At 46.6% G+C, this 13,859-nt stretch overlaps 1 protein-coding gene across 8 annotated transcripts in view; it reads right to left on the minus strand.

Annotated features, from left to right (window-relative positions):
- Positions 1–13,859, minus strand: part of birc6 (baculoviral IAP repeat containing 6) — a 103,849-nt gene that overhangs the window by 52,386 nt on the left and 37,604 nt on the right. For 4 of the 8 annotated variants that reach the window (XM_078931716.1, XM_023963259.2, XM_023963258.2 and 1 more), the window contains exons 37-54: positions 13,086–13,298; positions 12,675–12,808; positions 11,857–12,010; positions 11,658–11,774; positions 11,404–11,564; positions 10,818–10,944; positions 10,632–10,742; positions 5,754–6,012; positions 5,096–5,667; positions 3,710–3,885; positions 3,537–3,633; positions 3,124–3,318; positions 2,831–3,031; positions 2,456–2,735; positions 2,123–2,379; positions 1,538–1,646; positions 1,057–1,287; positions 116–965 (exon numbers count right to left, since the gene is read on the minus strand). In XM_078931716.1, coding sequence (XP_078787842.1) covers positions 116–965; positions 1,057–1,287; positions 1,538–1,646; positions 2,123–2,379; positions 2,456–2,735; positions 2,831–3,031; positions 3,124–3,318; positions 3,537–3,633; positions 3,710–3,885; positions 5,096–5,667; positions 5,754–6,012; positions 10,632–10,742; positions 10,818–10,944; positions 11,404–11,564; positions 11,658–11,774; positions 11,857–12,010; positions 12,675–12,808; positions 13,086–13,298 — 4,244 coding nt within the window. The remainder of the gene's footprint in view (positions 1–115; positions 966–1,056; positions 1,288–1,537; positions 1,647–2,122; positions 2,380–2,455; positions 2,736–2,830; positions 3,032–3,123; positions 3,319–3,536; positions 3,634–3,709; positions 3,886–5,095; positions 5,668–5,753; positions 6,013–10,631; positions 10,743–10,817; positions 10,945–11,403; positions 11,565–11,657; positions 11,775–11,856; positions 12,011–12,674; positions 12,809–13,085; positions 13,299–13,859) is intronic. The other 4 variants (XM_078931717.1, XM_023963260.2, XM_023963262.2 and 1 more) reach the window with 3 other exon arrangements.

The following is a 13,859-nucleotide window of genomic DNA, read 5'->3' on the forward strand; positions in this document are numbered from 1 at the left end:
CCATTGACAATTGATGCCTAAAACAGTTCAAACACGTCAGGAACATTAGGGATATGAAGTCATTTTAGGGCATATAGGACATATTTCTATCAATAGTAGAGATGCAAACGCAGACCTGCGCCATGAGTCGCTGGTTGTTTGGGTGGCAGGAGATGCACTGCAGAAAGAAGGCAACCGTTGCGTTCTCCAGAGCCGTCCTCTGCTGTGTGGTGAGCCCCCCGGTCTGCCCAGAGGATGCCAGCAAGAACCTTGACCCTGAGAGGTGAGGATGTGTTGAAGGTGGGCCTGCAGCAGCTCCGGCGCTTTGAGGCTGCCCGCTGTTTCCGGAGCCAGTGCTTGCACTAGAGTGGCACAGCAGGAAGAGCAGCGCCGTCCACAGTGGGTTCACCTCCGGCCCCCCCAGCCAGTCCTTCATGGCGTGGCTGCTTCCGACCTCAGTGAGGAAACGCAGCACCGGGGCGGCAAGCTCTCCTGCCAGAGGTGGCCGGCTCTGGGAAGACGAGTAGTAGTGTTGGTGGTGGCGCCTCTCCATCTGAGTGGCGGGTAATGGGAGGTCAGCGCTGACCAGGAGACTTGTGCAGAATTGGACTAGACTGCGAACCAGCAGGGAGGGAAGGCCTGACTCCAGCAACTGCTCTATTGCTCCTGGAGACTGGGCCGCGGCTGCCAGGGTGGTTAACTGTGACTCTGACAGATTCACAGGAGGCCGAGCGTGTTTGGAGTCGTCCGTCAGTCCTGCGGCATTCGCGTGAGCATCATGCTGCTTTTTGCCATCGTCAGTCATGGCGAGGCGGCGCTGCTGGGCCTGAGAGTGACTGGCGCTGGGCCCTGAGACGATGCCCATCCAGGACATGAGCAGAGAGAAGTAGCTGGGGTGGATGTGGCACATGGAACACAGCAGGCTGTCCACAGCCTTCTTCAGCACCACGTTGCATGGCAGAGACATGGACCAGTTATACAGCAGTCTGGAGAGAAGAACATGGAGCAGAATCAGAAACAACATGGCCAAAAAAAGGGGGGGCTGTGGACTCTTGTTGCTATTGAATGGAAACTGACTCAAAGAGCTCCCTGCTGAGCAGCGCAGGCAGGTCGTAGTCCACCGGCAGCTCGTAGCTGTGCCACAAGATGGCCGCCACACAGTGAAGGTGAGAAGGAGACGGCATGAGGAGGCCATACTCCCTCGAGGAGCCAGGGGTGAAGCCAGGACTGGCAAATCCCATGGGGCCGCTCATTTTATGAGCTGCAACACGGGAGGAGTCATTAACCCACTGCAGCAGAGCCTGGATCCTGGAGGGGGAAGATTCAGAACTTTGATCAGTCACTTCTTCTCAAGGTCTGGATGCTTTCTCCTCAGCAGAATTAGAATGCAACAGGCGGCACTGATGACAGTAAAAAATGACGAGGATGCTTTTTACGACTAGCGCATGGCTGTCTGGAATATCACCTTGACAGAGGACTAGTTCTTCTCCTCCTTTATTAAGTTTTTAAGGGGGGGCAAACAAACAAACAAAGAACACAGCGGGCTGATTTCAGGTACCTGTCTTTAGTTCCAGCATCCTGCGTGGTCCCAAGCTGGTACAGAATATCAATAGTGGAGTCGGAGGAGAGGCCGTTGAGACGCCCAAACAGAAGAGGACTGTTCAGATCTGCAGAGACACAAGCACAGCTTTACAATCCAGAATTTACACATAGAAATTAAGCCAAAGATCTGAGTGATTTAACAATTATCAATAAAAATACTAAGCGCAGCTTCAGGCTGATTTGTAACCAGTATATTGAAAATGTAGATCAGACAGTCAGTGAGCTCTTGGATTGATTCTGTTTTTTTCTTCCAGGAATCCAAACCTTTTTCTGATCTATACAGATATTCTTTGTTTTGTTCAGTTTAAATAGGCAGATAAAGTTTAAACTGCTTCTATTCCAGCTGATATGCAGGAGAGTAGAAGGGACAGAAATCCCTCCATAACCTGGAGGGATAAAATAAACAAAGAAAAAGGTTGTGTATCTTTCAACCTAGCTTTATTCAAAAAGCTCTTAAGGGAATAAATGTACGTGCTGGCGAACTCGTTCTTGATGGAAGGGCATCGTGTCTGTAATTAAATCTTGGCGGCGTGAGACTCACTGGCAGGGTCTGTGCCGGAGGCAGCGCAGTTTCTCAAGAGAATGTCGATGAGTTTCAGCCCAATTCTTGTGGACTGCAGACCAATTTTGACCAGCACCGCCTCGATGTTGGGAGAGTGCATGCCGCAGTACGGGGACATGAGCAGGGCGGCGCAGGTCTGCAGCAGGTTTGCTGTGGGGGCGGCAGCGCTGGCCATCATGGCTTCCAGGTCACCGACATGGGTCAGGCAGTGGTGGAGGAGACGAAGCCAGCCGATGCTGCCGACAGAGAAGGAGACCGTCTCAACACCAGAGCATCCCTCACAAACACGCTTCTTCTAAGTGAAACCTTTACCTGGTTTTGGAGACTTGGTCCTCTGAAGGGAGGAAGGGGTTATTCACCGTTGCAGAGGAGGTGTTTCCAAACGCCGTCAGACCCAGGAGCTTTATCTGGGACAGACCCAGGGTGCTGGCATCCCGAGGCCGGTGAAGCCGCAGACACACAGCAGATGCGACCTCAGCTTTCACCAGCTGGATCTTGATGTAGGTGAGCCCGCTGGTGATGACGGGCGTGGAAAGGGGCAGCATGTTGACCGCATCTGCACTGATCTCCACGGAAACAGATGATGGGCAGGCTGGTTGTCAGGAGACAGAAAAAAGCACTTCCTTTTTTAGAGACTTGAACTTAACCTTAGCAAAACCTGGCATGTCTGAAGAGGGAGGAACTTACTGGCAAGGGAAGCCAGGTGAGGCTGGATGTGGATCTCTTTAAGGAGCACGGCTGCTGGAAGGTGAATGGTGAGGTCACACCAAGCCTCCTCTGGCAGGAAGATGTAGGACCAGGCTGCCGAGCGGGCCCGCCGATGAGGGGGAGTGGCCTGGAGGAGCACCTCTGCTGGCTGTGCTGTTGGGCTGCTGGATGTGATGGTCCCTGCAAGACAGACGCAGATTGATGAAGACATTCTCTTTCAAGCAGTGATCACAATTTGATTGACGCAGAAATGAAATAAGTACTCAAAGCACCTAAAGGAGCAAAGTTGTGGAGTCCTTCTGCGTTGTCAGGTTCGGAAGTCATAACTCTGGCTTTAAGGTTTCCATCTGCCGTCTTTCCAGGACCTGAATCCAAAAACTTCATGATGGTGGACACCATGCTGCGAGCCGTGTTGACAATGGCTCTTGTGCTGGTCACCATGTTGTTGCAGATAAGCTGCACTCCACCTGAGAGAAAAATGCTCAGTATTTTTACACAGTTTTCTCTGAGTGTTTCATGAAAAAAAAAACTTTCTGTAAGTAATTAAGGTAAAAGTAATTTCACAGAAATGACTTGTTTGTTAAAGTAAGCATGATGATGATAAAAAAAGATGTTTAGTTTAAAAGGCGACCCAACAAAAGGCACAAAATCATGGACCAAAAGAAAAAGACATCCCGTGTCTCACCCATGTCATGGAAGGCCTTCAGAGCTTCGCTGGTGTCCAGCACTCGGAGGATGAACCACAGGAGAGGCTCGGAGAGCTGGCAGGTGGAGAGAGACCCCTAGAAAATAAAAAAAAATTTTGGTTCTGGTCTGTCAGTGTTCAGGGGGACCAAACAGAAGCAGACTGAAGCTCACCTGTCTGCCCATGTACCCACAGGCCATGTAAGTTAGGATAGGCTGCAGCATAACCTGAACCGAGGTGGCCTTCTTGCTCAGGGTGGTGAGGATGGTGAAGAGGCCATCGCCCACTGAGATGGCGTCTAGACCACCGTGGAAGTTCTCATGTTTGGTCAGGTGGAGGCCGCTGGCTCCTGCAGAAACATGAGAGCTTCTAGGTGAGAGGAGTTTTTTTTTCCATTTCCACTTTATCTCGGCACTGAGCTATTAATGAAGCCTCTGGCATTTAACAATGATAAGCTGCCATTATTAATGAATAACAAAAAGTGGTTAAATTACACAAAAACACAAATAAAACATGACTTCTTTTTCGTGAACTTCTTTTGTCATCAATGCTCCTCCTCTACTGCCCGTGCGCGAGGTTAAAAAAAAAAAAGCGCACGACATTAGAGACACCCCCCACCCCCCGGTCACTTCTGTGAATTCACGTCCGGATAGCGTTTAGGTTGGGCTGATGAGGCAGTGGGACATTGACGATTCTCAACAGGATCCAGACAGAACTGGAGGGTAAAGCTGCTGTTTTCCAAAAAGCGTCGATTCTCAGACAGCAGTGCCGTTACACACTGATGCCTTCATGCTAATTAGCTGCTCCGTATGTCACCTATATGTCATCACAGACTTCAAGTCAGACAATATCTTCCTGGACTGGAGTTGAAGACATGACGGTAAATAAAACAATGTGAATTTCATTTTTAAAAATTGTATTTACTGAATATATTAACAAAATTGAATCAACTGAGTATTAGCAGCATCTTTGTAACATTACAGGCCTGGTGTTGTCCCAAAGGGGGGGAACAGCGGGGCTTTTTCAGCACAGTGGTTAGCCGCTGTGCTAAAGAAAACAACTCATTTGTGTTCAACATCCAAAACAGAGAGCAAAGACTGAAAAAGCAATAAAAGAGTTCCATGAAAAAGTTTCTTCAGGAAAAAGAGAAAATAACAAAATGGAACAACTTTTAACATGTTAAAAAAAAACGTAAAATCTGTTCTGAAAACCAAAAAATAGCACCTGGTAGTACAAATATTGGATGAAATGGATTTATGATTTTGTATTTGTGGGGGATATAAATCCCTCTCTATCTTGAGTTCCTACTCTGTCTGCTTTGACTGAGCTGAATTTTCTCCCGCTTCATTGGATTTAAACACGAGTCTGTTGTTATTACCAAATACTTCAATCCTTTAAGCGACACCATTAAATTGTTTTTACTCTAAATTATTATTCATGTTGAAATTGTTGAAGATACCATAGTTGAAAGCTGCTGTGAAGATCACTGCATAACAAAATGAAAAGGTGCTAGAATCATAAACTGACTAATTTGACTGAATGAACTTGATCTGTCTCACCGATGATCATCGCCATGGCGCTGCTGTTGCACTGACCCAGGGCCGACAAGATCTGGCTCATGATTTGCTGGTTGGCCAAAACCAGGTCTGCCACACCTGCAGAAGGACCCTGGCTGGACGCAGAGCCTCCAGCCACGCTTTCTTTGCTGCCGCAGACCTTCTCCTCATCTGACACGCTGCTTTCGGCTGCCCCGCTGCCCACAGGTGGCATTCGGCCGCTGAACTCTCGGTCTCCGGACAGCGGCAGCTGCACAAGCACGTTCACCAGCTTGAGGAGGTTAAACATCAGTTGGTCCCGGGTGGTTTCCCCGCAGACAGCTTTGGCATCTCCAGGCCGTATTATGTTGGCAAAAAGACCCCCAAAGCACGCCCGGGCTCCCACAGAGCTGTCGGAGCCGCTGCGAGACACCACCTTGTCTGAGCAGGTGATGTAGTGGTGAACCAAGAATGTGATGGACTCGATGACGGAGGAGATGGTTGCCACGGACACCACCTCAAAATTTTGCTCCAAAGTAAACTCCAGCAGCTTCACCTGAGCATCCAGCGGGCCCAGGCCTGACTGGAATGGACCCCTGTAGAGTCAAGAACACGTCTTAGCTCCCATAACTTGTGCTAATACAGCCAACAGTTTTATTTTTCCCACAAAGTGAAATCCTACCTCTCAGTGGACAGGATGTGCAGGAGTTTAAGCAAAAACTCGCTAAACATCTGGGGACACGTGGAGGACAGGTGGACCTGCAGGCGGCTCAGACACTCGTGCATGGCCTGGGTGGCAGTGGGTCCCACATGCGGGCTCTGATGGCTCGTCCCGTTGGTGCTCCCGCCGGACAGGAAACGCACCAAAACATGAACTAGCGTGGGGTCAGACACCATCTGCTGAGCTGTGCTCTCCTGGGAGTTCATGCCGCTGTTGGAGGCTGGAAGATCAGACACATTTTGTAAGTCAGTTAACTCATCCCAAAGGGGGTCTGGGTCTTGAGACTGAGTCCTTTTGCAGCCAAGACAGATTTTTGAAACTCCCTTTTCTTGTATTTTTTTGTTAATAATTATACTAATGGATTAGATTTAGCTGCGCTTTTTCAGATGCTCAAAGCGTTTACAATGTATTTATTATTCATTTATTGTTGTTCTGTTGTTTGTTCTGATGTTTTATTATAGACTTGAGATTGTGCTTTGCTGTGTATTCAAAGACAACAAGCCCCCACCGCCTCCTCTTGACCCCCCCTCACTGGCTGAGCGGCCGGTACACGGCCCTTACGCTCCCCCCCTGAGTCTGCCACCTTGTCAGAGCTGCATGTGACAAAACAGCAATTTTTTCAAAATGACAGCTTTCCGGTTGGTTTTATCTCTATAGCAACTATTTTATGTTGTGGTCACCTGGAGGTGACAAACATCTCTTGCCAGTTTTTAGAAAAATTGGTAAAAGTAAATCTTCAGATTTCCTTGGGATGGAGTTTTTTTGTCAACCATGCCCACATTCCTATTCTGTTCTTATTGGATGCCATTTCGTTTTGATCAGCTTGAGTCAGTGATTCATGTTTAAAATTTTGACAATATTCTGGTAAACAAAAAAAGTGAGCAACAGGGGAACACTACCAAACCTACAAACTTAAAAACCAACATTTCTTACCAAGTGGCTTCCCATCGATGCTGAAGGAATTTGGAAATGATTGGAAATGATGATTGAAATCCCTAGGAGTTTAAATTTGCACTATAAATTTAAACTTTAAAATTTTAAAAAATTTAATATTTTTAACCCTTGTGCAATGATTTGTGATCTTCACTGGTGTCCATGGATTCCATGAAATCTTTCCACCTTTATCCACCTTTGTCATGGTAGGAATAACACGTTAATGTAAGGGTGGGGTCATCACAACATAGTAAAAGGATTAAGGAAAAATGTATGGTCCAAAGGTCAACAAAACTTCAGTTGTGGTTGTAGACTTTACCTGTTGCTATGTGTGTGAATCTTTTTGGAGACCACAAAAAGGCTTTCTTATCCGATATTGTACAAAAATGTATTGTAATTTGTAATGTAATTTGACTACTGTTGGTCGAAGAAAGAGGGGAGGCAGAAGGGCCCGTGGCCAGAGAGAGAAGGGAAAAGGCAGGAACATAGGTTTGAGAATAGGGACTCTTAACGTTGGCACAATGACAGGGAAAGGCAGAGAGCTGGCAGACATGATGGAGAGAAGGAAGGTAGATGTACTGTGTGTGCAGGAGACAAGGTGGAAGGGCAGCAAGGCACGTAGTATTGGAGGAGGATACAAACTGTTCTATCATGGTGTTGATAGGAAGAGAAACGGGGTAGGAGTGATTCTGAAGGGGGAGTTTGTAAACAGTGTTCTAGAGGTGAAAAGAGTCTCAGACAGGATGATGAGCTTAAAGTTAGAAATTGAAGGGGTGATGGTGAATGTAGTCAGTGGGTATGCGCCACAGGTTGGCTGTGAGTTAGAAGTGAAGGAGAGATTCTGGAGTGAGTTGGATGAGGTCATAGAGAGTTTTCCCAGAGGAGAGAGAGTTGTTATTGGAGCAGACTTTAATGGGCATGTTGGTGAGGGCAATAGAGGTGATGAGGAGGTGATGGGCAGGTTTGGTGTGAAGGAAAGGAATCTGGAGGGACAGATGGTGGTGGACTTTGCGAAGAGGATGGAAATGGCTGTAGTCAACACTTACTTCCAGAAGAGAGAGGAACATAGAGTGACATACAGAAGTGGAGGTAGGAGTACTCAGGTGGACTACATCCTATGTAGACGAGGTCATTTGAGAGAGGTTATTGACTGCAAAGTGGTGGTAGGAGAGAGTGTAGCCAGACAGCACCGCATGGTGGTGTGTAAGATGACTCTGGAGGTCAGGAAGAAGAAGAGAGGGAAAACAGAAAAGAAGACCAAGTGGTGGAAGCTACAGAATGAAGAAACTTGTGAGGAATTTAGGCAGAAGTTGAGACAGGGTCTGGGTGGTCAGGATGAGCTTCCAGATGACTGGGAAACTACAGCAGAAATTATCAGGGAAACAGGTAGGAAGGTGCTAGGTGTGTCATCTGGAAAGAGGAAAGACGGTAAAGAGACTTGGTGGTGGAATGAGGAAGTACAGGAATGCGTCCAGAGGAAGAGGTTGGCTAAAAAGAAGTGGGATGTAGAAAGGACTGAGGAAGGTAGACAGGAGTACAAGGAAGCGCAGCGTAGAGTGAAGAGAGAGGTGGCAAAGGCCAAACAGAAGGCTTACGATGAGCTATATGACAGGTTAGACACAAAGGAAGGAGAGAAGGACTTGTACAGGCTAGCCAGACAGAGAGACAGAGATGGGAAGGACGTGCAACAGATAAGGGTGATTAAGGACAGAGATGGAAAGGTGCTAACAACCCAGGAGAGTGTACAGAAAAGATGGAAGGAGTATTTTGAGGAGCTGATGAACGTGGAAAATGACAGGGAAAGAAGGGAGGAAGATGTGGTTGTTGTGGAGCAGGAAGTAGCAGAGATTGGAAAGGATGAGGTTAGGAAGGCTCTGAAAAGGATGAAGAGTGGAAAGGCCGTTGGTCCTGATGACGTACCTGTGGAGGTATGGAAGTGCTTAGGAGAGACAGCAGTGGAATTTCTAACGAGTTTGTTCAATAGGATTCTAGAGAGTGAGAAGATGCCCGAGGAATGGAGGAGAAGCGTTCTGGTTCCGATCTTTAAGAACAAGGGTGACACGCAGAACTGCAGCAACTATAGAGGAATAAAGTTGATGAGCCACACAATGAAGCTGTGGGAAAGAGTAGTGGAAGCCAGGCTTAGGAAGAAGGTGGAGATTTGTGAGCAGCAGTATGGTTTCATGCCCCGTAAGAGCACCACTGATGCCATTTTTGCTTTGAGAATGTTGATGGAAAAGTACAGAGAAGGTCAGAAGGAGCTGCATTGTGTGTTCGTAGATTTAGAGAAGGCGTATGACAGGGTGCCGAGGGAGGAGCTGTGGTACTGTATGAGGTCGTCTGGAGTGGCAGAGAAGTATGTCAGAGTAGTTCAGGACATGTATGAGAGAAGTATGACGGTGGTGAGATGTGCTGTAGGTCAGACAGAGGAGTTCAAGGTGGAGGTGGGACTACACCAAGGATCAGCTTTGAGTCCTTTTTTGTTTGCTATGCTGATGGACAGGCTGACAGATGAGGTAAGACAGGAATCTCCCTGGACAATGATGTTTGCGGATGACATTGTAATTTGCAGTGAGAGTAGAGAGCAGGTGGAGGAACAGCTAGAGAGGTGGAGGTTTGCTCTGGAAAGAAGAGGCATGAAGGTCAGTCGTAGTAAGACAGAATACATGTGTCTGAACGAGAGGGATCAAGGTAGAAGCGTTAGGTTACAGGGGGCTGAGGTGAAGAAGGTGCAGGAGTTTAAGTACTTGGGGTCAACAGTTCAGTGTGATGGGGAGTGTGGAAAAGAGGTGAAGAGGCGAGTGCAGGCAGGTTGGAGCGGTTGGAGGAAAGTGTCAGGAGTGTTGTGTGACAGAAGAGTGTCAGCAAGACTCAAAGGAAAGGTGTACAAGACAGTGGTGAGACCAGCTCTGCTCTATGGGTTAGAGACGGTAGCAGTGAGACAGAGACAAGAGGCTGAGATGGAGGTAGCGGAGATGAAGATGTTGAGGTTCTCCTTAGGAGTGACCAGGTTAGACAGGATAAGGAACGAGTACATCAGAGGGACGGCTCATGTTGCCTGTGTTAGCGACAAAGTCAGAGAAGCCAGACTGAGATGGTTTGGACATGTTCAGAGGAGGGATAGTGGATATATTGGTAGAAGGATGTTGGAGATGGAGCTGCCTGGCAGGAGGGCAAGAGGACGGCCAAAGAGGAGATACATGGATGTCTTAACAGAGGACATGAAGTTGGCTAATGTTAGGGTAGAAGATGTTCATGATAGAGTGAGGTGGAAAAGGATGATTCGCTGTGGCGACCCCTGATGGGAAAAGCCGAAAGAGAAAGAAGTACAAAAATGTAACAATGGCCAAACTTTACATTTTGCTATAAAATGTTCACCCATTTTCATTTTAAAACGTCCCTTTGATATCCCCGACATGTGTGTTTTGGTTTTGTTAGTGGCTTTAGAAATATTTTCTCTGAGCCCCTAAAGAGATATTGGCTTTATTCACTTTTTTGATAGTTTTGCAAACTGTGATGTTGTCATTTTTTTGTGACGTCATCATTTTTCGGGGGGGTTGTTTGTTGTGTCAAAAATGAATTTATAGCGGGTGTGTGCAAATCTTGGTGAGTTTATGAGAATGTGGCAGGGGGGTTACATTTTTGCTAAAAGGTGCAGTCAGAAAGAATAATTAGGAAAATAGTTGGGTCGTTGTCCATCCATGACGACAACTCTTGACAGGTTCAAGTGAAGCTTAATGATGGAGCATCATTAAGCATCAGAAAGTACATCTCTTTAATGTCTGAATCAAGAAATTTGAGTCTTTTCTCATCTCCTTGTCAAGCTCAGTGAGGTTCATCTCCGTGTTTATAAGAAGGTTTAACGAAGTCTAAAAACACATGGAAAGCAAAAAGTGGAACACTGACCGCAGGCTGGCATGTTGCTCATCAGGGTGAGGGAGTGCAGCACCAGACACCAGGTTCTCAGGGATGTGTTGGGGTACCACGCCAGCACCGACAGGAAGCTGCTGATGGAGCCTGAGAACAGACAGTAGCGGGAATGAGGAAAGCATGAAGCTGGATGACTGAACAGCCTCTGCAGCTCTAACCTACCCTGGTTTAGTGGAATGGTGGGTATGCGGCTGGCGTTGAAAAGGAAAATGTCCGACCCGCTGTCGTCACTGCCGCTGGAACACGTGTTGAGACTGAGAGTCAACCAAAGCTGCAACAGCGACTCCAGCTGAGAGCAGAGAAAACATGTTAGCGTTATTAATTTATTGTTCATCAGAACATTTTTGAATTAGTGCCATAAAACACAACATGCAACCTATAAACTAGTTCAGGTTTGTTAATCGAAAAAGATACACAAACACTTCTTTGAAACCCTTCGACACCAGAGATGTCGCCAGCACAAATATAACACACGCTCTTTGACATACTGTAACGACCTTTAAGCAATCAACATAATGCCATCTGATTCAGTTAAATCATCTGGAATGGGTAAGTGACTGAAGAGTTACAGTAGTTGAAAGAACACTGGAGCTCCAGCGTTAAAGAGTTAAGGAGCAAGTGATTCAGATTGAAATGCTGGTGGGTTTTTGGCTAATACAGTTGATGGATCCCCTTTGCACATCATCTGAAAAATTACAGCAACAACATGGAGGCCGGCCACTTCCAGACTGTTTTTATGGATGCTAACCTGTACTTGATGGACCTGCAGCATGGAGAAGAGCTTGTTGAAGCAGGAACTGAGGATAGGGATGGAAGAGGGCTGGGTCATCAGGGCACTGCCCGGAGGAGAGCCTCCACCTTGGAGAACTCGAAGCAAAGAGTCGTCTGTTCCGTTGGAGGATTGACTCCCTGAGAGCAAAAAGACCCGGTCATCAGACTGCAAATGTTGACGGGACAGGTTCTAGAACATCTGGTCAAACATCTGGAAGGTTTTCTGGTTACCTGGGGATGAACTTGACGTGAGCGCCTGCAGGATGGAGTCCGCCTGCAGGGTCGCCATCATTTTGAGCATCAGCTCGGCCTGCTGCTCCAGACCCACTTCAAGACGAGCGTCCAGAGCTGAGAGGCACAGAGGCAGAGACTTTAGGAGGGAAAAGCCGCTGAACGACCAGCACCGGGCTGAAACTGAAGCTGTCCTCACCCTGCGACACAGACACCGACAAACTGGTGGAGCCAGGCTTCTCAGTTATCGTTGCTGGTTTGGACACTGGGATCCCAACACCTCCGATGTAAGGGTTGTAACCATACGTGCCGTAATCAGCCCCCCAGTAGTCATACCAGGTGCTGCTTATGGGCTGAAAGAACAATGAAGATAAAGTTAATGAGGATTATTTTCTAGTTTCCACCAAACAAGTCAGTTTAAGCGGGAATTTCCTGGATTTTGATCATATTTTCATTACTAAAAAACAATTAAAACAGAGTTTGGACAAAACAAACTCGAGCAATGTGGCTTTTGTTTATCGAAGAAGATCACAGACAAAAAGCGGCTCTCCGTAGGAAGAAAATAAAAAGATGTTGGCATGTCATTGTTAAGACTCAATGGACTCATAAGCAAAGATCAAAAAACAACAAATGTTTCTGTCAAGCTTCAAAAAGCAAATGTTTTTTACATTGCAGAAGCAGCACAAACCTGGAAAACTGAAGAACATCAACACAAAAAGTCCCAAAGCTAAGTAATTGTTCATGGGTTGAATTCAAATCTCTGATGCAAAACAGTAACTTTGCTTTTTCCATTATGTTTTAGGCTTTATTCTCATTTATACTAGTCACAGTGGTACCTCCAAACTTGTATTTGCTAAACTTTTTTGTTAATTTAAAGATATTTTCCCTCAAACATTTTTTTTCCTAACTTCCTGAAAATGTGCTGTGTAATTACTGATTCCTAAACAAAAATTCATCTTTTTATGAAATTCAACTGTACAACTAGAGGAAGAACACAGAAGCTTGTCATTAACATACCTTAAAGACTTTGGCAGCGAGAGGATCTTTTTCCAAATCAATATCTAAAGGATCAATATCAACATCCATCAGGTCTTGTAGCAAGTCAAAGTCAATGTCTTTATCTTTTTCCAAAGATGACAGAGGTGGAGCACCTTTGGATAACGAAAACAGCTTTAATATTGCCAAGTAAGCACACTGGAATAACAGACAAGAAGATAAACTCCTAAAGCATATTTCTGGAAAACTTAACACCATTCCAGCCAGGCTGACACTCCTGCAGTCTCCAATCTAATCTTACACTTCATTACCGCCATAAAAAAGACGTGAAAAGCTGTCGAGAGAATGTTAGACGTGCATCTGCGGCAGAGGAGGAAAAAGCAGGGCATGCATTCATATCATGAGGTGTGGAGGACGGGGCTACCCACGCACTTTGGAAAACTGAGGAGGCCCCTGCTGTACCTGCGATGATATCAGGCACTAGGGCTTCGTCGATGCTCTCCACCAACGGGACCGACTGCAGCAGGGACTCGTCTGAATCCGCTGCAGCGGAGGAGGAGGAGGAAGAAGAAGCTGCTGCAGCCTCTTCGCCTACTCCAACGACCTCGTCTATCGCATCCAGAGAGCTCGGAGTCAGCAGCTCCCCTGGAACAAGAGCACGCTCAGGTCAGCGGACTACCCATCAGAACGGTTTTTGACTAAAAAGATCATTCTGATTCCATTTCAGACCTCCCAACTGTTCTATTGGACCAGTTGTCACAAGTTTATATCACAGAAAGATGAGAAGGAACTTCACCGAGCATCAGACTGTGTTTGGTAATAATTATGCTGGCAGCAAAATAGGTAGGAAGTTCTCTCTTTAGGGGTTTTAACATGTTGGCGTGGGTCTCTAGGGGTTTTTAACATGTTGGCGTGGGTCTTTAGGGGTTTTTAACATGTTGGCGTGGGTCTTTAGGGGTTTTTAACATGTTGGCGTGGGTCTATAGGGATTTTAACATGTTGGCGTGGGTCTATAGGGGTTTTAACATGTTGGCGTGGGTCTATAGGGATTTTAACATGTTGGCGTGGGTCTATAGGGGTTTTAACATGTTGGCGTGGGTCTATAGGGGTTTTAACATGTTGGCGTGGGTCTATAGGGATTTTAACATGTTGGCGTGGGTCTATAGGGGTTTTAACATGTTGGCGTGGGTCTATAGGGGTTTTAAC

This window comes from Oryzias latipes, chromosome 15 (genome assembly GCF_053564925.1).
Source record: "Oryzias latipes strain Hd-rR chromosome 15, Olatipes_Hd-rR_3.1".
Lineage (NCBI taxonomy): Eukaryota > Metazoa > Chordata > Actinopteri > Beloniformes > Adrianichthyidae > Oryzias > Oryzias latipes.